The sequence below is a fragment of the Labeo rohita genome, chromosome 11, assembly GCF_022985175.1.
Source record: "Labeo rohita strain BAU-BD-2019 chromosome 11, IGBB_LRoh.1.0, whole genome shotgun sequence".
NCBI lineage: Eukaryota > Metazoa > Chordata > Actinopteri > Cypriniformes > Cyprinidae > Labeo > Labeo rohita.
In genome coordinates, this window is record NC_066879.1 from 24,091,539 (window position 1) to 24,115,834 (window position 24,296).

General features: G+C 36.1%; 1 protein-coding gene across 6 annotated transcripts in view; it reads right to left on the reverse strand.

The window, feature by feature from the left end:
* hdac11 (histone deacetylase 11) overlaps window positions 1-24,296 on the reverse strand; it is a 92,529-nt gene that overhangs the window by 24,901 nt on the left and 43,332 nt on the right. For 2 of the 6 annotated variants that reach the window (XM_051123255.1, XM_051123253.1), the window contains exons 3-7: window positions 21,673-21,733; window positions 21,354-21,502; window positions 20,801-20,901; window positions 17,002-17,118; window positions 2,258-2,300 (exon numbers count right to left, since the gene is read on the reverse strand). In XM_051123255.1, coding sequence (XP_050979212.1) covers window positions 2,258-2,300; window positions 17,002-17,118; window positions 20,801-20,901; window positions 21,354-21,502; window positions 21,673-21,733 — 471 coding nt within the window. Of the gene's footprint in view, window positions 1-2,257; window positions 2,301-17,001; window positions 17,119-20,800; window positions 20,902-21,353; window positions 21,503-21,672; window positions 21,734-21,934; window positions 22,126-22,159; window positions 22,376-22,603; window positions 22,728-22,865; window positions 23,023-24,296 lie in introns of those variants that run through there. The other 4 variants (XM_051123257.1, XM_051123258.1, XM_051123256.1 and 1 more) reach the window with 4 other exon arrangements.

Genomic DNA, 24,296 nt, shown 5'->3' on the forward strand with positions numbered 1-24,296 from the left:
TGCATGGAAAGCTAAGACACCAGTTAAAATCTATCAGTAATTAGAAAGCAATCTTGCCCCTTGTCAGTGGAAATTAATATTAGCTGGTTCAATCCCAACACCTACAGTACCAGGATGATGAAGATGAAACAAGGGTGGACATTTCAGCAGGACAATGGTCCCAAACAAAGCCAAAGAAACTCTCAGTTGGTTTCAGAAAAAGAAAATAAAGCTGCTAGAATAGCCCAGCCAATTACCTGACTTGAATCTAATAGAAAAGAAGAGCTAAAGATCAAAGTTCATAGAAGAGGCCCACAGAACCTTCAAGATTTGAAGACTCTATAAAAGAATGGGCCAAAATCACACCTGAGCAATGTATCGACTAGTTTCCCCATACAGGAGCCGCCTTAAAGCTGTCATTACCAACAACGGCTTTTGTACAAAGTATTAAATAAATTTCAATAGTTCAATACGTTTTCCCCGTGTCATTCCATTTTATTACATATAACTTGATTTCTGAAATTATTTGTTTTGTTTTATTTGTATGTAAGAATTGCTTGGGTTGTTATCGATATCTGGTGAAAATGTCATGTAGCAAATATATTTACCGGGAAAACTGGTGACGTGTTCAATACTTATTTATATCTGCTGTAGGTAAAATAGGATATTGTCAGTAAGCTGGCAATAAGTTCAACAGTGACAAAATGAGAGGGAATTTGTTGGATGTTTGTGAATCACAACTTTAAATGATCAATAGTCAAGGTTGCCAGGTTTTCACAACAAATCCCTTCCAACTGCTACTCAAAACTAGCCCAAAACTAGTCTAATCAAGTTATAATTAGGGCTGTCAGTTTAACGTGTTAACTTAATTCATTAAATAATTAAATAACGTGTTTAAAATATTTTAACGCAGTTAACGCACTGGCCCCTCCCTAGACCTGTATGTCATTTTATTAGGGGTGTAAGAAAATATTGATACACGTGAGTATCGCGATATTTTGTTTGGCAATACTGTATCGATTCTCAAAAATGGAATATTGATATTTAAAAAAGAATCATACAAGTTTAATGGCAGATGCTTCGTTTTGAGTTTATATACCAACCACTAGATGGCAGTCTTCTTAGCTCTGATCAAAATGTTATGGCATTGTCCCCCCGGTTTCACAGACCAGGCTTAAGACAAGTCCCACACTAAAATGTAAATCTGAGCAGTTTCAACTGAAAGAAACTTGCACTGATTGATCTTAAAACATGCCAGACCAGTGCCTTTATATGTTGCAATTGTAAACTTAAACTGTGAACCTTTAAAGCAGGGTCTAAAAATATATATGATCTGTTTACAAAAGCTTACAATTTATACATTAAATAACTAAGGAACCCTGGAGGAATTTTATTTATTTACTCGTACTGCACACAAAAAGTGGTTCAATAACATTAAATGTTACATTTTTTTTTTTTGCATATAGTGGTGTGTTCTTAATTACAGCTTTCCTTAAAGTATATCGTATTCTTAAAATAAGAAATATCCTAATATATTGCCTTGCTTACAGTATCGCAGTGTATCGCAACATATCGTATCGCAACCCCTGTATCATGATATGTATTGTATCACCAAATTTTTATATGAAGTTGATACTGTGTTTTATTTTAAACAAAAAATTATCAATTTTGCAGAGAATATATTACCTTTAAAGCCATTGTTGAATTGTTGCACATCTCCAAGCAACACAGCGGTGTTTCGTTTCTGAATTAATCTGTGTTTTGAACGAATCATGTGAATCAATGATTCAAAAGCCCATTCATAAAGAGAGCCATTTACTTCATTACTGAATGAATCAGCAGTTTGAACAAATCTAATGAATAAATGAATGACTCATAATAAAGACAAAAATAAACGCAATTCTTGTCAAGAAAAAAAGAGACAGAAGCAGTAGTTGTGAGTGGGGTGGCCAACCCTAGCCCTGCCCATGTGTTAGCTGCATTAAATATGTTTAAAGCTGTTAAACTGGAAAAAATAATCACCTGCTTTAACACGCTAATTTTGACAGCGCTAAATATAATGGAATCATGTTATTGGGGGTCTCTTTAACCTGCAGACACAAAAAACAACCCAATTCTGTGGGAAAACCACAGACTTGGCAACACTGTCAATTGTTTTTCTGAGATGGAATCAAATATGCAGGGAGCACAGAAAATCTATAAGCCACAGTAAGATGCACTGATTCTCCCGGCAATTGTTTTTCGACTGATGATCGGGAACATTAGAAAAAGAACTCACCCACATTTATTGCCCATCCTCGATCCATTGCCAGCTTTCCAGCCTAGGTAAAAAGCAAAAAGAAAGAGAGAAAAAACACTTTACTTTCATGGTCTCATTTTCCAGCTGGCATTTTTCCCCTTTCGAGTCATCAATAAATTAACAGAAAAACAGAAATCTGTTCATATGCCGGAAAAATCAAAAGCAGAGTAACTTGGCGCTAAAGCTGAGGGAGGATACAATATTATCTGAACTTCTTTCATCTCTGATTACAAATCCTTTTAACTTCACACAGAAGTTCTGTGCATATATTGTCTGCTAATGGTTTAGGAGGGGTTTGTGCGGCTTTTTATAGAGCCTGTGCATTTCTAATATTTAAATACACTCAGTTTAGTCATTTATTTTAGTTGTTAATGGTTTTCTCATATATTCGTTCCTTTATTCACTTATCTGTCATCTTAGCTTTGCATTTCTGTTATTATCTCCCATGAACATAGGGAAAATCCAATTTATCGAACACATTTAATGCCAGTGGAATAACAGGAAATGTCTTCAAAATAGCATTTCTATCACAGCAAGGGTTATCCATTTGTCTATCGCAGATAAGACCATCGTCCAAGAGTGGCGCATTCCAATGAGCTTTGCAATAAAAAGAAAAACCGATGCTGCTTTGTTGAAATAATAATCAGATTTTCACTCGTCTTTCAAAATGAGACCAGATCGTGTTTTCTTTTATCATTCCTTCTTGTCAAAAGTAATCTAGTTGCCTCCACAAGTCTTTGGAAGCTCTGTATACTTAGCACTGCTGTACCACTGAGAGTAGTATAGCCTCTTATAGTTTATGTTCAGGGGCATTTTTCATAAATAGTTTATTGTGTACATTTTTTCCTGAGTCTTCAGTGTCACATGATCCTTCAGAATGAGTTCAAGAAACCTTTATTTCTTATTTTATTTGACATTTTTGCATTAACATTTTAATCAATATTGTATTTATTAGTATTTAAGGAGAACTCCACTTCCAGAACAACAATTCACAAATAATTTACTCACCCCCTTGTCATCCAAGATGTTCATGTCTTTCTGTCTTCAGTCATGAAGAAATTATGTTTTTTGAGGAAAGCATTTCAGGATTTTTCTCCATATAACGGACTTGATTGGTGCCCCGATTTTGAACTTCCAAAATGTAGTTTAAATGCAGCTTTAAAGGGCTCTAAATGATCCCAGCCGAGGAAGAAGGCTCTTATCTAGCGAAACGATCTGTAATTTTTTTTCAGAAAATGAGAATTTGTATATTTTTTAAGCACAAAAGCTTGTGTAGGACAGGCTCTGGGATACGCATTCACGTACTATTGAATCACGTCAAAAGGTCACGCGGAACCACAGACCTAGTGTTTAAGTGCAAGTAAATCAAACGCTGTTTACAAACAAAAAGGTACAATGATGTTGGACGATTCTGAAGTTGTAGGAGAAAATAACATGGAGTTTTTTGACATACTCTACCTTTTTGAGCTGGAGTACACAGATGATGAACTTGTGGTGTTCCAAAGACGTGATTCGTAGTAGTGATGGGAAGTTCGGATCATTTTACCGACTCTGACCTTCTCATTCAGCAAAATTAATTTTTCGAGTCATTTCATTCATTTTTAGCAAAATCAGCATCATAAGATGAATGAACGTCTTGCAAAACCCGAAGACTCGAAACAGGTGAACTAATTCCAGTACAGAACCTAATAGGATGTTGCGCATGCATGACTAAACGAATCACTCCCCGAGATGACTCATTCTTCTCGAGTCACGTAAATGAACGAATTGTTCAAGAATGACCCGTGGACACGCATCCCAGAGCCTGCGCTACATGACCTTTTGAGCTTAAAAAGTATACAAATTTTTATTTTTTTTGAAAACAATGACCAATCGTTTCGCTAGATAAGACCATTCTTCCTCGGCTGGGATCATTTAGAGCCCTTTGAAGCTGCATTTAAACTGCATTTTGGAAGTTCAAATTCAGTGCACCAATGAAGTCCATTATATGCAGAAAAATCCTGTAATGCTTTCCTTAAAAACCATAATTTCTTTACGATTGAAGACACAAAGACATGAACATCTTGGATGACAAGGAGGTGAGTAAATTATTTGTAAATTGTTGTTCTGGAAGTGGACTTCTCCTTTAATAGGACTGTCAGTTGATAACATTTTTAAAATCTAATTAATTGCATGATGTTTCAATTAATTAATCTAAATAATTGCAAAATAAATTTGACTGTGAAAATACCCACAAAAGAATATTTAAAGCTATTTTTGTATTAAATGAGAAAGTAGACACTGCAAATTGTAGCTTTTAAAAGTCATTGGTAACCAAAACAGTTTTGTTACCAACAGTCTTTAAAATACATTCTTTTACGTTTCACAAAAGAAAGATTTGAAACGACATGAGGGTGAGTAAATGATGACAGAATTAATTTTTTTTTTGGGTGAACTATCCCTTTAATGTTCTTCTTCTTCTTCTTATTATTATTATCATTATTTGTAATGAAATTATACTCTAAATAAGAAACTAAATCTGCCAGCAGGGGGTAGTAAATGTCTATATGAGTCATTTATTCATTTGATTCGTTCAAACGACTGATTTATTCAGGAATGAAGTAAATGGCTCTCATTATGAATGGGCCTTTGAATCACTGGTTCATGTGATTTGTTCAAAACGCGGATTCATTCAGAAATGAAACACCACTGTGTTGCTCAGAACAATTCTGCTGTGGCTTCAAAGGTAATATGTTCTCTGCAAAAACTGAGCAAAAACACATAATATTGTGTTTAAAATAACACAATATCAAACATCTTATTTACAGAACTGTTGTATAAATCACATTTTAGCTCATGTCATATTGTTCTTGCTGCCTGTGTGATATGTGATATATATAAATATAAAACAACAACTCATGCAGGAGCATTTTTACCCCAATATCTTGAATTTTAGGGCATAACTGCATTTATGGAGTTGTTGCCCTGTATCATATTTGTCAGCAGTCAACTGTATGAAATATAAGATGACGTACAGGTCTGAGGGCGGGGCCAGCGCATTAACTGTGTTAAAATATTTTAATCACGTTATTTTTCATAACTAGTTTAACGTGTTAAACTGACAGACCTAGTTTTTAAGCATTTTATATTTATTAAAAGAATAACTCAAGGCAGTAACAATTAAACAATATATTTTATTTGTGAATTTATGTTCAGCTTTTCTTTTTAATAGTTAATTTGTAACTATTTTTGAATTATTCGAATCATCACTCATCAAAGCTTAGTAAATATTGGTCACAGACACGATTTACTTTAAATTTAACCAAGCTGATTACTCACTAAAAACTCCCACAGATCATCTTTTCATGCCATTTTATGTCTTATTTTATGCCATTATATTGTTCATTTAGATTGATTCGCAAACATGGAACGCACATGAACACAAGAGGCGGGATTTATCGCATGAAACATTCACAGCCGATCATAACCAGTCATATTCAATCATATCGTAATGGACACATTGCCTCCACTCACGTGACTTTCCCCCATTCATTCTCAGTTACCCCCCGACCAAACCCATCGCATGTTTTAGGGGGTCTGTTAAAACTCAATGGGCACAGGGGAGTATAATGTATTTGTATTACTGCCATTATTTTATTTTTGTACTACTTTCTTTTTTTCCTCATTCAATATTTTGAGGAGACATTGCTTCCCTTGCCTTCTTGGAAGAAACACCCCTGAGATACATATTATTACACACTCTGAGATACAAACTAATGCTAATTTTACACCAGTTTAACTGCATCTAGAATTGATATACAATCCAGTACACTCATGACACTCTCCTCTGAGTGCATTTAAAGCTACTTTCAGTCACTCATGAAGTAAAGTGCCAAACTGAGAGGAGAGCTCCACACATGTACAAACACACACAACACACACACACACACACACACACACACACGGTGCTCTTGAGCTCAATCCCTTGGCTGCAGCCAGTGCATGGCTTTGCATAAGGAGAAGGTTATCAGTGAGCCTAGAGCCCTGAGCTGTTCCTAGGAGGCACAGCTAAGCTCAACTCAGCTCTATCTTTCCTTTTTAACTTTCTCTTGCTCTCCATCTCCTCAGGGTTTCTACTGATAGAGGATCCATCAGAAAAACTGCATCAAAAGTTTGAGTCTGCAATCATTTCAATCAATTCAAGGACCAGAGTGCATATAAATTTACTCATGATTAATATTTTATTCAAATCATCCAGTGCTCTCAATGAAACAGAAAAGGCAACATGGAAAATTCTATAGAGGACTACACAAAATATAGATTTTTGGGCCAGCAGTTCACATTTAGTTCAACTAATATATAGTTGAAGACAAACGTTTACATGCACCTTGCAGAATCTTCAAAATGTTAATTATTTTACCAAAATAAGAGAGATCATACATGTTGTTTTTTATTTAATACTGACCTAAATAACACATTTAACATAAAAGACGTTTACATATAGTCCACAAGAGAAAATAATAGTTGAATTTTTAAAATTCACCCCGTTCAAAGTTTACATACACTTGATTCTTAATACTATGTTGTTACCTGAATGATCCACAGCTGTTTTTTTTTTTTTTTTTTTTTTTTGTGATAGTTGTTCATGAGTCCCTTCTTTGTCCTGCTGTTCTTCAGAAAAATCCTTCAGGTCCCACCAATTCTATGGATTTTCAGCATTTTTGTGTATTTGAACCCTTTCCAGCAATGACAGTGTAATTTTGACATCCATCTCTTCACACTGAGGACAACTGAGGGACTCATATGCACCATTCTGTTCAAAGGTTTACACCCCCTGGCTCTTAATGCATTGTTTTTTCTTCTGGAGCATCAGTGAGTGTTTGAACCTTCTGAAATAGTTGCATATGAGTCACACAGTTGTTCTCAGTGTGAAAAGATGGATCTCAAAATCATATAGTCATTGTTGGAAAAGGTTCAAATACACAAAAATGCTGAAAAAACACAGAATATGTGGGACCTGAAGGATTGTTCCGAAGAACAGTAGGGAGTTTAAGTGTTCAGGACAAACAAGGGTCTCATGAACAACTATCACTAAACAAAAAACAAACAAAAAGAAAAACAGCTGTGGATCATTTAGGTAACAAGAATCAAGTGTATGTAAACTTTTGAACAGGGTCATTTTTATAAATTAAATTTTTATTTTCTTAATGTCTTTTATGTGAAATATTTTATTCAGGTCCGTACTAAATACAAAATAACCGTATATAAATACACAAACAAATGACTGAATTTGTTTAATCAAAAATACAGTAAATATAGGAATAGAATTTTCAGCAGCCTTTATAAATGTATTTTCTTTTAAGAAATACTTCATGCCAGCTGTAACGCATCCCTTGTTTTGCTGGAATATGATGAAATACAGTGCAAAACATTATTGATTTATTTATACCAACACTTTCCAACTGATGCAAAGACTACCACAAGTCACAAGACACTTTGACAAATTCCCATCTGCGTTTCATTCCACTCCCTAGATGTCTGAGCAGTCTGTAAGTATATAGTGAACACAAATTCGTATCCTCATCTACTAAACACTGGGACAACGATGACTCAGTTTCTTGAGACATGATTAGACTTCGCTCATTCATACTGGCTCTGGGACATGATTATTTTTAAACCTCGATTTGTGCCGCACCAAATGTATCCTCTTCAGAATCAAAACAGAGCTCATATCAATGCTATTTCTAGTCAAACAACCTAAATGACATCACGAGCGCCCTGTGTGAAAAGCATCAATTTATACAAACATCCACCGCCACATTCTGCATCTCTAAACTCAAGCTCGACTGCACTGAAGTAGTGCTATTAAAGCAGAGACAAGAGTGCACATCTGATCTCATTCATAATCATCACATTATGACTCTGATAATAAACAAATCCACAACAACAGAACAGAGATTAATGATACGAGTCTGCCCATTATGATAATTCCTCCCAAACGCCCACAATTACACAGCGGATGTTGTCTAACCTTGAACTTCCTTGCGCACTACCTAAGACGGGGGATGGCCCGCACATACTCCCATGTTTCCCGAACCAGAACTACAGCTCCATCCAGCCTGTCGACTGCTGACTGAAATGGCAGTCAATTAGCAGGCCGTGAGAAGGGCTCAATGGGAGGTATAATTATGTTCTCGGGCTGAGAGGGACGTGTGGAGCACACTCATCGCGAGTTCGTCTGCCGCGCAGTGCGGTCTGTCAGAGCGCAGATGCACTGTGGAGAACACCTGGCATACCGCAAAGTAATTTACTGCAGTCTTTTACATCACTGGATAGAAAGCAGGGAAGGACGTCCTCAAGACGGTACTGCTGGTAGAAGACTGACACCGACATGCCTTAAAGGAATTTCCTGGATTAAGCTCAATCAACAGTATTTGTGCTATTATGTTGATTACCATAAAATTAATTTCCACGTGTCCGCCGTTTTCTCCAAAAAGCAAAAGTCTGGGTTACAGCAAACCACATTCAGGTGAATAAGGCCAATCTGTAAACATTAAAACGCTGCTTAAAATAGTACAGCCACAAGGCAAAAGCAATATGGGTGTTAAAGTGATTTTATTGCCAAAAACTTTTAATTTCACAACTTTGTCGCCATGACAATGCAACATCCTAAACTATAAAAATTATTTAATATTACAGCTCAAGTTTTAACAGAAATAAAATGCATGTTAATTGCTTATATACACCGCCCTCCAAAAGTCTGGAAACACCCCTGGCAAAGTGTGGTTTTGGACGATATTAGCATAAATCCTTATTATTTTTTGATGCAAATACATTAAAGTAACTTGACATTATCATTGAAGACCAGCAATAATAATTTTCATTTTGATTACATAATAATGGCAATATATACATGTCAAAGTCAGACATGCCCCTTTGCCAGCTGCGATGTCTGGTTACTGGTTTAAACTTGGCCTGGGTTTTTAAAAGATTTTTGGGTCAGCATACCTTAATAGCTTCAACAATTGATTGCCAATTCAGTTTAGAATACAATGAATTTAGGCCTAGATTATGCAGAGCTGTAATAGTTGCTAATGGTGGATATTTTGATGAATCGAAAATTTACGTTTTTTCTACGTTTGTGTAATAAAATATGTTTTTGTAGTTTGTGTTGTCCCTTATCAGTGCAAAATTCTCAAAAGTTAAAAAGGATTCATGCCAATATTGTCCAAAACCCCACTTTTCTAGGGCGTTTCCAAACTTTTGGAGGGCAGTGTACATCCAGTCAAAAGTTTTTGAACAGTAAGGTTTTTTATGTGTTTCAAGTCTGTGTTTATTTAATCCAAAGCACAGCAAAAACAGTAACATTTTGAAAAAAAATTAGTATTTAAAATAACTGCTTTCTATTCGAATATATTTTAAAATGTAATTTTTTCATGTGATTCCAAAACTGAATTTTTAGCATCATTACTCCAGTCACATGATCTTTTAGAAAAAGAAAGAAAAAAAAAAAACATTTATTATTATTATATTGAAAACAGCTGAGTAGAAATTGTTCAGGTTTCTTTGATGAATGGAAAGTTCAGATAAACAGTATTTATCTGACATTATAAATCTAACATTATTTTAACATTATAAATGTCTTTGTCATCACTTTTGATCCCAGCTAAATAACAGTATTTTAAAAGCTGCTTTTTTTTCTTGGATAAATGCTGATCTTTGGATCTTTCTATTTATCCTGAATTAATGTACTATTTTAAATATTAATAATAATAATCATCATCATCATCATAATAATATTTTCTGAACAGCAAATCAGCATATTAGAATTATTTCTGAAGGATCATGTGACACTGAAGACTGGAGAAATAATGCTGAAAATTCAGCTTTGATCACAGGAATCGCATTTCAAAATATATTCAAATAAAAAGCAGTTATTTTGAATAGTAAAAATATTTCACAATTAGGGATGCACGATATTATCGGACTGATATCGGAATCGGCCGATAATGACTTCAAATGTAAATATCGGCATCGGCCCGATATGAAACATTATGCCGATATGTTTTGCCGATAAGATGAATATGTTAACTCACATGTGCTAAGGGTGTGCTAGGGATTAGATCATGTCAGCAGTGTGGCTCATTCTTGAAGCAAAGTTTTGACTGAATGAGGAGTAGATTCACTGTTTTGGATCGCTGCATTTAAACTGAGAATACACATACAGAATGATGCATAGCAATAGCACATGCAGTGGCAGCAGCGGCTATAGGAGAAAACGCGCCGTTGTTCCATTTGGGATAATTTACTGTTGCCTGTTTCATATCCAGTCACTAGATCGCTAAATGCACATTTTAAATGGTTTTATGGTGCTCTTTGTTGTATTTTGAAACCCACTGGCTGTGTTTGCACATGACATGATCTGCATTTAAAATAAAAAGTAATTACGGCGCGCGGTCAGTGAATTCTCTTTCTTCGGCGGCGCGACGGCAAAACACACTGTTGCTCATATGAAACATTTTTCGTGAATATGACACAAGTGAGGTACAAAGCATTCTTTATAAGTTAAATAATTGGTTAGCAGGCAAATGTTAGTAGCGACCATACTTTTGGATTCATGCCGTTCGAGCCAATACATTTAAAGCCATAAGCGGCTGTGTGTCCTGTTTTCCCGGTTGGTCACGAATTGCCACAAACTTAATAATATTTATAGTTTCTTTTCACAAATCATAACCGTCTCACCCTTTAATTTCGCAGGTTTGTTTTCTTGTCATTTACTTTTAATCCATGTTGTCGGATCATTTATGCGGGTAAACTGCGTGTGGGAAATAAAAGATTTCGTGGCAATAAATTAAGAATTCGTTAATACGACTTTTTAATTCGTTCCCTTATTTTACAAATTAATAAATTAATAAAACGTAGGAACGAATTAACAAGTTGTAGGAAATAATTATGTTCGTGTCCTGCAGCCCTGTCAGAGCGAAGTGCACCATATAAAATAATTAGAAATTATAATTAAACATGACTTAGTGACTACATTTCTATTACTTTCTTTCCATGTTGAATGCCTTTGTATTGCAGGGCTCTAGACTGATCAAAACTGTCACTTTTTTTTTTTTTTTTTTTTTTTTTAAATGTGCAAGTTAAAATTTGACATGGTCGCACTGCTCCATACAGCGCGGGTTACAGAGTTACAAAGCCGTTGCATATTCAGGATTTCACTGATCACGCGAAGAGTAGTTTTCGTTGTGAGCGCTTCGGGTGTAGAGCCTGGTTTGTATTTGTAGTGTCAGCACGAGCCAGGTGGTGACGGCAAAAAGGACGCGACTATTCTGGAAAGATTGCGGACGGAGGATTTGGTTTTCGAGTAGGGTAAAAGACCGCTTGTTAAACCAGAGAAGGTAAACATGTTGGTATTCTTGTGCAAAAAAAGTGTACTGTTTTGCCAGTTGGTCACGAATTGCGACATAACTTAATATTTTTATTTTCCCAAATCCTCACCGTCTCACCCTTTAATTTCTTAGGTTTATTTTCTTGTCATTCACTTTTAATCCATGTTTTCGTATCTCTTACTGTGATAAATTGCGGGTGGGAAAAAAAATATTTTGTGGGAATAAATTAACAATTCGTTAATACTACATATTAATTCGTTCCCTCATTTTACAAATTAATAAATTAATAAATTAATAAATCATAGGAACGAATTAAGAAATTGTAGCAATGAATTATGTCCTGTTCATGTCCCGCAAAGCACCCTCACAGTCACCCAGTTTAGTTCTACTTTTCTGTTTTCGTTTTGAAATGTTGTATTCAGATTGCAAAATCGAAAGTGAAAGCATCCGAAGTTCGGCTTATAACATAGCAAAAGTGAACTTAATTTACAAAATTCAGATCATAAATAATGCTAGTCTACTGATGAAAAAGAAGGGATTGAATGTAAACCACTCATTACTATTTATTTAATCCTAACAAATAAGTTATTGTTAAAAACTAACTTTCCAAATAAAATGATATATATCGGTATCGGTATCGGTATCGGCCAAAATGAGATGAAAAAATATCGGCATATCGGATATCGGCAAAAATCCAATATCGTGCATCTCTATTCACAATATTACTGCTTTTGCTGCATTTTGGACCAAATAAATGCAAGCTTGGTGAGCAGAAGAGGCTTCTTTAAAAACATTAAAAATCTTACTGTTCAAAAACTTTGTAGTGACTTTAGTGTATAAAAGTGTCATATTTCTGTTTTTAAATCTTCAAAAAACATTGGCCCCCATTTATTTACCTAATAAGTGTTTCACTGTAACCTCTATGTTTGCTATAAGTCAATCATTTTAGTAAAGTCAAAATAAATTGTAGGCGTTATTGTAGTTCACGTAATGCCCAAATGCTTCAATTGTTTTGGGAAACATGCCATTAAATATGTTTTTGCTGTGTTCTTGGTGCATTTACACAGTCTCTTGCTTCAACAATGTTAGATTCTATTTGACTCAACAGTGAATCATTTGTTCTAAAGTTTCACAAAGACATTGTAGCACCGTTTTTTCACAAGCAAGCACCTCTCACGTTTTCCTGGGAAAATGTACAAATCAATTGTTACAATTATTATAGTTAAATACTGAGATTTCACTTGGTAGAAATATCAAATAGTCTTGGAAGTGGTAGCAATTCTCAGCTGGGTTCTCATTGTGTACTTACGGCTTAAATTTAAGCAAATAAAATATTTAAATACAACAATTTAAACATCAGAAAGCATTTCCTACAGAGAAAACTGTCACAGGCTCAAATGCACAAACATCCAAGCAGATTATTAAGATCCAAAAACAGAAACTTCCTTTGAGAAATAAAACACTGAAAACTCATTAGGAATTAAAGTACCACGCTCAGCTTTTTTTTTTTTTTTTTGTTCCTCTGTTTAACTCCCAAGCAGAAAAGCAGCAAGTAATGTGTCTGTTTCTATGATAGCTTCAAAAGAGGCTGTTAGTGTTAATGTGGCTGTGTTACCTGTGAGAAATTCCTCCGAGCATCTCTATCACAGATGTTCAGAGTCTTTCCTACCGGCTGTTCCTCCCCAGGTTATTTCAACTTATGCCAATGAGAGGCCCAAACTAGGCCCTCACAAACAACTTTCTGTCACCAAATGTTCCTATTTCCTAGCAAAACTTTGAACAATACTCCATGGAGCTGGAGCCTAAGCAAGATGATGACTCACTGTATTACATTCTCCAAGCAGTATAACACCTGGTGTTGTACAAAACCTACTGAAAAAATCCTAAAGCGATACACCGTTTCTATTAAAATTTCTCTGTGCTTGCAGCATAAACACAGCATTAAGAATAAAACCCTGTTAGAGCTTGTAGGTTGTTAAGACCTACAGGAACACATGAGATAATCCAAATTTTTAAACCAGATTTGTAATCCATCAGAACCCTATTTGTATTATATTGACAAAATGTTCTGCTGCTGGACAATAAAAGGAAATTACTTGGCCAGCTATAAAACTTCAAAATCTCTAAAGGTTTTTTTTATTCCTTTTGATGTCTTGCAGGTGAATTTTATGCTTTTGCTGATCATAATAGTCCCACCAAGAACTATGTTTTCTATTAAAATAGAAAAGGTCTCTCAGCTGTAGCTTGAAAGTCTTTATTATAAAGCCACAGTTTTTCAAGGACCTTTTTCAGACATATGCCCGAATTCACTGCAAATTTCATTTCGATCAAAGACCTCTAATAAATATTTGCTACAACAGTGTGAAGGACTTTTTCATTTTTCTTTCCCTCTGAACTGACTATGTCCTATGCACTTGCCTTTGACTTTGACCTTGTCCAGATGTGCAAGAGGTTCCAAAACATTTCACTTATGTTTCATATTATGTGGGGATGATTCTTGTTGCTAGATTGTAAACTGTAAACATTTGAATCTTTAAGATTTATTTTTATGAGACAAATTCCAAATGGAACTAGATCTAGTAGATCTAGGACTAGTAAAGTTCGTAGACAAACCTTAAAACTGGCTTGAAAAAGCTTAGCTAGAAATTTTTAAAAGTTTGACGATTTCCAGATTGCAATAGTTTTAGTTTAAAATAGTTGGAAAGATTAAAGTCTGAATGTTTTGAAGGCAAAGCAGTCTATTAGAAAAACATATAGATAGCTAGATAGGTACTCAGGGTACTCAGGCTGGTTGCTAGGATGTTACTAGCATGTTGGTAGCTTGCTTTTAACATGATTAGCATGTTGCTAGCATGATTATCAAGTCACTAGCATGCTGTTAGCATTGATTACCATGTTACAAGCATGTTTCTAGCATGATTAGTAGGTTACTAACATGTTGCTAGCTTGTTTCTAACATGGTTAGCATGTTCCTAACATGATTAGCAAGTCACTAGCATGCTGCTTGCCTGTTTCTAACATGATTAGCATGTTCTTAACATGATTAGCAAGTCACTAGCATGTTTCTTGCCTGTTTCTAGCATGATTAGCAAGTTGCTAGCATGTTGGTAGCATGATTAACAAGGTACTAGCAAGTTGCTAGCATGATTAGCAAGTTACTAACATGTCAGCATGATTAGTAAATTACTAGCATGTTGGTAGCTTGCTTTTAACATGATTAGCATGTTGCTAGCATGATTTTCAAGTCACTAGCATGTTGTTAGCACTGATTACCATGTTACAAGCATGTTTCTAGCATGATTAGTAGGTTACTAACATGTTGCTAGCTTGTTTCTAACATGATTAACATGTTCCTAACATGATTAGCAAATCGACTAGCATGCTGCTTGCCTGTTTCTAACATGATTAGCATGTTCTTAACATGATTAGCAAGTCACTAGCATGTTTCTTGCCTGTTTCTAGCATGATTAGCAAGTTACTAGCATGTTGGTAGCATGATTAACAAGGTACTACCAAGTTGCTAGCATGATTAGCAAGTTACTAACATGTCAGCATGATTAGTAAGTTACTAGCATGTTGGTAGCCTGCTTTTAACAAGATTAGCATGTTGCTAGCATGATTATCAAGTTACTAGCATGTTGCTAGCCCGCTTTTAACATGATTAGCATGTTGCTAGCATGATTATCAAGTTACTAACATGTTGTTAGCATTGATTACCATGTTACAAGCATGTTTCTAGCATGATTAGTAGGTTACTAACATGTTGCTAGCTTGTTTCTAACATGATTAGCATGTTCCTAACATGATTAAGAAGTCGCTAGCATGCTGCTTGCCTGTTTCTAACATGATTAGCATGTTCTTAACATGATTAGCAAGTCACTAGCATGTTTCTTGCCTGTTTCTAGCATGATTAGCAAGTTACTAACATGTCAGCATGATTCGTAAGTTACTAGCATGTTGCTAGCATGATTAGCAAGTTACTAGCATGTCACTAGCCTGCTTTTAACATGATTAGCATGTTGCTAGCATGATTAACAAGTAAATAAACAGTTTAAATACACCATAATACTCACTGTAAAAAGTTTTCATCCCCTCAATGAATGTGTATGGAATTGTTGGTGGTTTTGATAGTCTGGTTTACAAAAACCGTAAGCCAGATCAGTTAGAAAAGATATAGCAACCCGAGTCAGACCAGTCTGAAGATCTGGGCAGAGACTAGTGGTTGTAGCTTTAAAAGTCTAAGAGGAGATACACTTTAAAATTTAGTTTAGAAGAAGTTTAAAAAGGATTTTTCAAGCCAACTTTTCCTTTTGATGTCTTGCAGGTGAATTTTATGCTTTTGCTGATCATAATAGTCCCACCAAGAACTATGTTTTCTATTAAAATAGAAAAGGTCTCTCAGCTGTAGCTTGAAAGTCTTTATTATAAAGCCACAGTTTTTCAAGGACCTTTTTCAGACATATGCCCGAATTCACTGCAAATTTCAGCTGCACAGGTGTGTATTTTTATTGGAATTTTACAATTTCACCTCCATTTCCTTTAATACATCTATTTTGCACAAGGTAAAGAAATTGTTACACTCAGCACCTTTTGGACAAAAATGTCCCCTTTGAAACCCATTAAAACTGCTATTTTTAATCAGAGTGCCTTTTTTTATTTCACTTTTTAAACTTTTTCTACTTCATCAGTAATCTGCCATGGGTCTTCTTTAAAATGAGACCAAACACCGTGCTCCCAGGCTTCAAATTTTTATGAAAGTTTTTTGAAATGGACATTTTTGTCCACTATGGACCTATGTGTAACTTTTTTTATTGATGCACAAGGGTTAACAATGTACACTCCTTTATGATTTTACAGACTAGAGGCATCCACCTTTTTTCTGAGTAACTGATGAGTGGCACCATGATAGATTCTAACTTCCGTTTTGGTGCTCTCGTGTTCCGGTCTCCATAGAAATCAGGTGAGTTACTGCAAATTTAACATTTAGGCTTGGAAAATATGTTACATCATATGTTACAGTATATGTTACATAAGAAACATCAGAGACCGGAAAAATAAAGCACCATTCCAGTCGGGCGAGATAAAAAAAAAGAAATACAGTATTTGTTACAGATCTCATAGGAGAATCGCAAGTTTCTGAACAAATGAGGTGACCACCTAAATCTCCATACGACAAAAGGCTTTAACATGATAACAGTGCTCAATTATGATATGAAACCCTTCATTAAATCTGAATCCACATGCCATTCCACTGTACAAAAGAGTTCAGTATGAATTCATAAATTCCCTATATTGTGCATGTTTTAATATCCACATATACATTTCTGGGTAAAATGGATATTTGAAACCTACCATAATGGTTCCTCCCGTTTGTGTTCGCAAAGGTTTTAGAACTTTGCGCTGTACCAGGAAGTTGGGCAGGAACAGGACAGGTGGGATTTCTGTGATGGTGGCAACCACGAGCGACCACTGAGAGGAAAGACATCACATGCACATTTTCAAGGTAAGCGATTTGGCTAATCCACATGTAAATTACAATTACTATGACTTCTAAATTATACTAAACAAACATTGTGACATAACTTCTGATTGGATATTGTAACAAATAAAAAACAATGCTGTAAATATCAAAAATCAAAACAGAAATCTATGGTGGGGGGGATGATGGTGGATTGTACAATACATCAGGTTTCTAATCTTGCTCTGAGAGTGAAAAATATTTGATAAAGTGGGGAAATTTAGTGGAAATGCAAACTGGTGGCAAAATGTTAAAGCAGGATAAATAGACTGTACTAATGCATATTACAGAGTGAAAAGTGTGAAGCAAGTACAAAAGATTTGGTCACAGTAGAACTCAGATACCTCTCTGGAGCCCTCCAAGATAGCGTTCTGCATGCATTAAGGGAAAGAGAGAATACATACACAGAGCCGATTTAAAGGGTGACCAAGAAGCTGTATGATAAGCCTTCATAAGTGAGCAGAGAGCAGCGGGACTCAGCTACACTATAAGCCACAACTGAAGCAACACATGCATTAAGAAATATAGATTCATATATGGACATTTGGGAAATCGAACGCCTAACTTAAAGGAATACGATCACCTCCAAATGAAATTTATTTACTCACCCTCATGTGATTCCTTATCAATTTCCATAAACACAGAATCTTCACAGTTTCTTGCTCTTGCACACTGCCCACGTCTTAAAACTCCATAAAGTATGATGCCATTCATTCTTGCTAGGGCTGAATAAAAATATTGATTTTGTGATTAATAGTGCTCTTCATTTGAGCAATCTCGATTTTATGGCAGCATTCCCACATCGCTTTTCAGCAGCAATGTATCTGTACTGAATAAACACCACCAAGGCAAAAACAAATCCACCAAATTTAATACGATAAAAGGGCTATATGCCAAAAATCAGTAAGAGAGCACATTTTTCTTTTTTCTTTTGTTCTCACAGCTCACATGCAGTTCAACTCAACTTCAACTGTAGATTTCACAAACAAATGACTCTTAGCGTTTTTTAATGAATCAAAACAGCACAACTAGCGTAGTCTGATTCACAACCCCATGAATCTTCCATGTTGGTTCTTTTTAGTGAATCACAAGGCTCAATTCATGAACAAATGACTCTTTTAAAGTCCTCATGAAGTCAAAATGGAAGTTATTTGGCTTTTATGTATGGATATGTTAGCCTTAAGGTTGTCTATAAGCTAGTGTTCTCAAAAAACAATGACAAAATTCACATTTAGACGATACAAGACTTCAAAACTTACAGTCTGTAACATCCGCCAATTGGGATCAAGGATTTTGACTTTCTGTTCAATCAAATGATCACTAGAATCCTACACTATAAATAGATGCAGAAGCTGCAGCTGAAATCGGTCTCATGTTCATAGAATTTGTATTTTCTGTACACAATATAGGGGATAGTGAACAATTCAAAGAGTGTAAATATGCTTTCCATTGGGACAAAAGAAGTCTGGTTTTGCGCTGTGTCATACAAACTGTCGCAGCACGCACACAGTCTGCTCCAATCATGATAGCATGGAGCAGATAATATACGTGAATCAGTGCAGATGACAAAACTAGGGCTGCCCCCCAATAGACGGCTAACCAATTAATCGACGAGAAGAGGTTTGGTCGACTAAAATATTATTAACCGCTTAGTCGCAGAAAAAAATCTACTGAAGACAGAAAGACATGAATATCTTGGATGACAAGGGGGTGAGTAAATGAATTGTAAATTGCTGTTCTGGAAGTGGAGTTCTCCTTTAAAATACTCCATCATTTTTGGTCATACAAATAAGAGTAACACATCTTTCGAATCTGCAAAGACTCTACGTTTATTTGTGTACACTCAGAATAACAACGAAACGCGCTTTTGTAAAATAATAACAGCAATCAGGATGCACTTTCTGCCATCTCGGTCTCTGTGAACTTGAGTGCGAAACTTAGAAACTCTGTGTACACTTGCCTTACAGACTTGAACAGTATATCTATAGAGGGTAAAATGTCTACTTTTTAATGAACCAAATCAAAAAGAAAACAAATATTCTTAGATTATGTAATGAAATGTGCATACAGGCGCATCACTACCGCAGAGATGACAAGTCAGTGTCGCTGACTTCATCTCTTAAGCCAAACAAAGAAAGCACTAGTTTATTAATAAATTATTAAAACATTAATGCTGTTGCCACCAATAGACTCGCATGTAGCACCGTTGCGCTGTGGGTGTCCCAAGTCCGAATCCCGGCTTGTGGACCTTTTCCCGATCCCACCCCCTTCTCTCTCTCTCCCGCTTCCTGTCCAACTACACTGTCCTATCTAAATAAAGGCATAAAATGCCAAAAAAAAATAAATCTTTAAAACATTAATGCAGTATACTTGCTGTTTTTCCCTGACACATTCATAATTATTATATCTGCCGGTGCGCAGTGGAAAGCTATTTTCGTGCGCTTGAGCGCTTATTAGGCTATGTATGAAATTAAAGCCTCACTATTATGATTTATATGGTTTATTAATAAGCATGTGACTAATAATCGATTAATGCTTCAAATGAACAACTACTAGTCGACCGGAAAAATCATTCGTTGAGGGCAGCCCTAGACAAAATGTATCGGAATCATTTAAATTCTATTTTATAGCGATATGAATGATATTATGGCTGTCAAATGCAGCTTTATCAAGCTCAACAGCTCTGGTCCATGCTGTGATATAAACTGAACACTATTGGCTATTTAAAAAAGGGGGCGGGACTACTTGATATGTTCTGTCCTGTCTTCCTGTTACAGTTGAAATTACGTCAACACAAAGAATAATGCTGCATGTTTCAAAGCGCTTCAGTGGACCTTTTTTTCAGTGAATCAAAACAAAAAGCACAACTGATTCACGAACAAATGAGTAAGTCGTTTTTAGTGACTCAAAAACACAGCGTGACTAGTTCGATTCATGAACAAATGACTCTGTGAGCCAATGCTTTCAATCAATCATTCAAAAGGACTATTAGTTTGTCTTTTTAAAATAATTTCATTCATTTTCACTTAGTTTTTGGTGTTATTATACAACTCACGGTTTCGGAACAACACAAGGATGAGTAAATAATTACTGAATTTATAGTTATGTGTGAACTACTCCTTTAAATTGTTCTTACTGTGCAGACTGCGTGATGGGGCAGCTGACTCATGGGTGCTTTAGAGCCTCTTGGCAGACTGCAATCTTTGCAGAAGACTGCGAACTGATTGATTTGGATTGAAATAAAGGCCTGCTCTGAGTAATCCACTGCAATTTGCTATTGTACACTTCCTCTGTGCATTACTGGCTCATTGCTGGTGAGATGAAATGAGAAGTCTAGATGTCTTTTTGATAAAGTAGTGAATGTCCGCACAGTCATAACGGGGCTATAATAGATTCAAATTCATTCTTCTTTTGGCACTGATCTCATGGAAGGTCTACAATAAGTATATTTGCACCTTATCGCAAGCCAGTCTAAAGTAAAGGACAAGCCGATTAGAAAATCCAAACGTTGCTTTTATATTTGGCTGTTTGTATTGCTTATAGTAACCTTTTGCCATCAGTATATGAAGTTATGGGTGCCAGGAAAAGAAGTGATAACACAGGGCATGGGCACAGTAGACACTGCATTTCTACCTTGAGTCTGTTCAGGTAACGTGCAGTGTGAACCACGAGAAGATCCGCCTCGCTGGCCTCCCGGGCTAGTACAATGATCTCATCGGTGATGAACTGCTCCTCTGGAAACAAATCAATGTATCATATGAAAGCAACAATGAATGTGAACATGACTATCTGACAGTCGAATAAAAATACATGGTGAGCCGTTGAAGCTCAGCAAATTTTCAACCGTTAGGTGAACTAATGAGGAAAAAGAGCTTGCGCTGCTGACTAGTTTATCTGAAGAGCTGCCAGAGTTACACTTTGCCCCTGACCTTGCAGCAGCAGCTGAGAAGCCAACATCCTCTTGCTCCTGTTCCCGAGGGGAGTTCAGCTTCCCTCATTATCTCTGCCTCACTGATTGCTCCTCTCTCTACATCCCTCCACCTATACCTCCCCGCCACCCTCCATTCCTGTACTGACTCACAGCTCTTTGATTTCCCAATTCCTTTTGTATCGGATTTCATAGATCACCTTACACACTGGTCAGAGTGCCTGTCTGGCAAACTCCACCTGCAGTGGTGCCGCGCACCTTTCAAGAAGCGAATGACCTTGCCCCATTTGCCAGCGTCAAAGGGATGCAGCTTTTCCAGACCCATGAAGGTGATGTTGTACTCTGGGGAATAAACAATAGGCAGGCATGTCGCAGGGACCTCTGCGTAAAGCTCCGTTTGATGAGAACTGTGAAAAAAATTAATATATAATGTAAATAATCATGCTCATGTGCAGCATATAAGACAGTGTAAACAATAAAAGTGTCAGTGTCAGCTGTTATTTTGCATTAGAATGTACATCATCCCTTATATTACATTACAAATTACAGCATGTAAAGTTTTGAAAACAACACCTACCATTTTTTTCCTCCCGAATCTTCTTTTTTTGACATTGTGGCCACAACATAGCAATTTTCAGCTTGAAACACATAAAAATAACAACATTAGTGCAAAATAGTCACTATTTATGTGAGCACTGTTTTTCTATAAGGACTCTGTAAGTATGGTTGTCACATTAATGTTATTAATGCTACACATACATAGTTATTTGTTAATGTTTAGTATTAACAATCTCTGACGTTCTTAATAGCAAAAAACTACACATCCCAGAATGCCTTGCCTTCTCTTGCGCAGGCGCGCTAGGAATTTTGAAGACGCAACTGTGCAGGAAATATTTTCGCTTTAGAATATGCTCCCCGAAGTCTCCGGATAAACGAAATGGACTGAACGCGACGTGTAAAATACTCGTTGAAAGATACAGCCGGACCCAACTGCACAAAGGCATTTTCTTTTTTATTTGCTTGGAAAAAAATATCGCTGTAAATGTGAAATCTGCACGACTCACCTGCTAGCCATTTTATATTTCTCTTATTTCTACGGTGAGATTATTCGTCGTCTAGGCGTTTTATTAGTAACAGAACACTTGCAACAACCCTCTTAATGGATAATACTGTTGTTTCTCTTAAACATTTGCAGACAAGAGGATTGTGCGCACGTTTAATCGTCTGCTTGTAGTTCCTCCCTTCCTGAAGGGCAGCTGCGCTTCTTACGCACGCGTCCGTCACTACGTCATACTGACAACAATGCTGAACTCTCTAAAATTTCTACAATAATTTTTTATTAGAGTTAAACTGAGGTGAATGAAGATAATGTAAGACAATACCAAGACTAGTTATTGTACAAAATAAGCCAAAAAATGCATAAAATAGTAATCCTATTAAAATAATGTTTAAAAAAGTAGTAATTACATAGTTTATTGACAGAGGAATTTGACCTTTAAACAACTCACATCAACAGCAAGACATGGGAAGTGCTTTTCCTCCTATGTAATGCTTAGCTGCATTTTTATAATTCATTTTTCTTCTCAGAATAGACCTGCAACTCTCCAGTTGAGGATCTCTGAGGCAATCCAGCTGAGGACAACAAAACATGATGTTACTTAGAAAGAACCTGTCAGAAAAACTAATAGTCTCATTTTTAATCTATGCATTTGCATTGATGCACATAAGCATAATTTCAATAATTTATGAGAGATGAAACTTGTACTTCACCTCATTTATTTCATAGCGTAAACATGTCCCCTAGCCGCTGTCCCCAGAGTTGTAGTTACTAAAAATATCTGTGCGGGTAGCACTCGTGCAATTACGTCATCACCCCGTTCTCAGAGATGAAGTGAAGCTGTATCTTTTACTCACTAGCTGTTTTCTTCCAGCTCAAGAGTAAGCTGTGAGTAAAAACCGTCATCCAGCTGTTACGTAAGAGAGTACAATAGATAAAAGAGAATAGACGGCAGCGTGTGCGTCCCTGCCCTCATTGCTAGCAGTTTTATCAGTATCCTAATTCCTTCACAGGCTGTGGTAATCTAAAGGCACCCACTGCTAGCATGTAATGTAATGGGTCTTTGCACTCCTCACAAAGTACAGTCTCACTGTGGCTGCTCTTTGAAGCTAAGGCAGCCTATGGCATGGCCTGAGTAGCTTCTTTCTATAATGGAATATTTTTGCATAAATTGAGACTTCAGACTTGTCTGTTTTTTATTTGAAGAAATGGAGAGTAGAGAAATATCTTCCCCTCTGCAATGAAAACCGACCCGGTCCTTAGGTGAATTTAATTAATACACTCATGACCCCTTCATAATGCGGCCTGCAATATGATTCATCCGCATTTCTTTTTAAAGCACCACGTTTCTCCCCCTATCAAACAGTTCTGTTGGTTATGTGAGACATCCTGTTTAGTCTCTCAAGAATTCTGTCTCTGTTTCTGCCTCACCTTACAAAGAGTTTGATGAGTCATTCAAATATGCACATTTTTCACATTGTGCACAGAGGCCAGAATAAAAGTCCTTGAGACCGAGTGACTCTCAGTTACTGTCACTGTCATAGTTCTTTTCTGCTTCAATAAATTCATTTTAAATTGTGTATTTAGATTAAAACTTTAAAATTCATTCATGGCAGAAAGCATATGCATATCCACTAGAATGGAGTTTCCCAGAAAATTGGCAATAAATAAAGTCCAATTTAACATTCGCTAGTGAAGAGAAAGCCCATTTTTGCAAGTTGTTTGCCTTCTAGAAAGTATGGAAGCCCATTTCTGCCACTGAATAAAAAAAAAAAAGAAGAAGAAGAAAAAAAAAAGGTAATTGCCACTTTTTTCCCCCCTTTGCAGTTGTGAGAATTGCAAGTTATAAACTCACAATTTGGACTTTTCTCACATTTGCAAGTTTGTATCTTGCATTTTTTTTTTCCTTGCAATTTCGGGATTGCAATTCTAACTTCTTCCTCTGGGAAAAAAAGAAGTCAAAATTGTGAGATAAGTCATTCTGTATTAAGTGGCAGAAACGGGCTTCCAATATCCAGCAACAGAAAGAACAGAATGTGGAGAATTTATACAAACACAGAGAGGAACTAATGACTTAATTAACTGAATGCAGGTGAACTGAATAATATAATCAGGGGAACACAGAAACTAGGTCAAAGGAATCA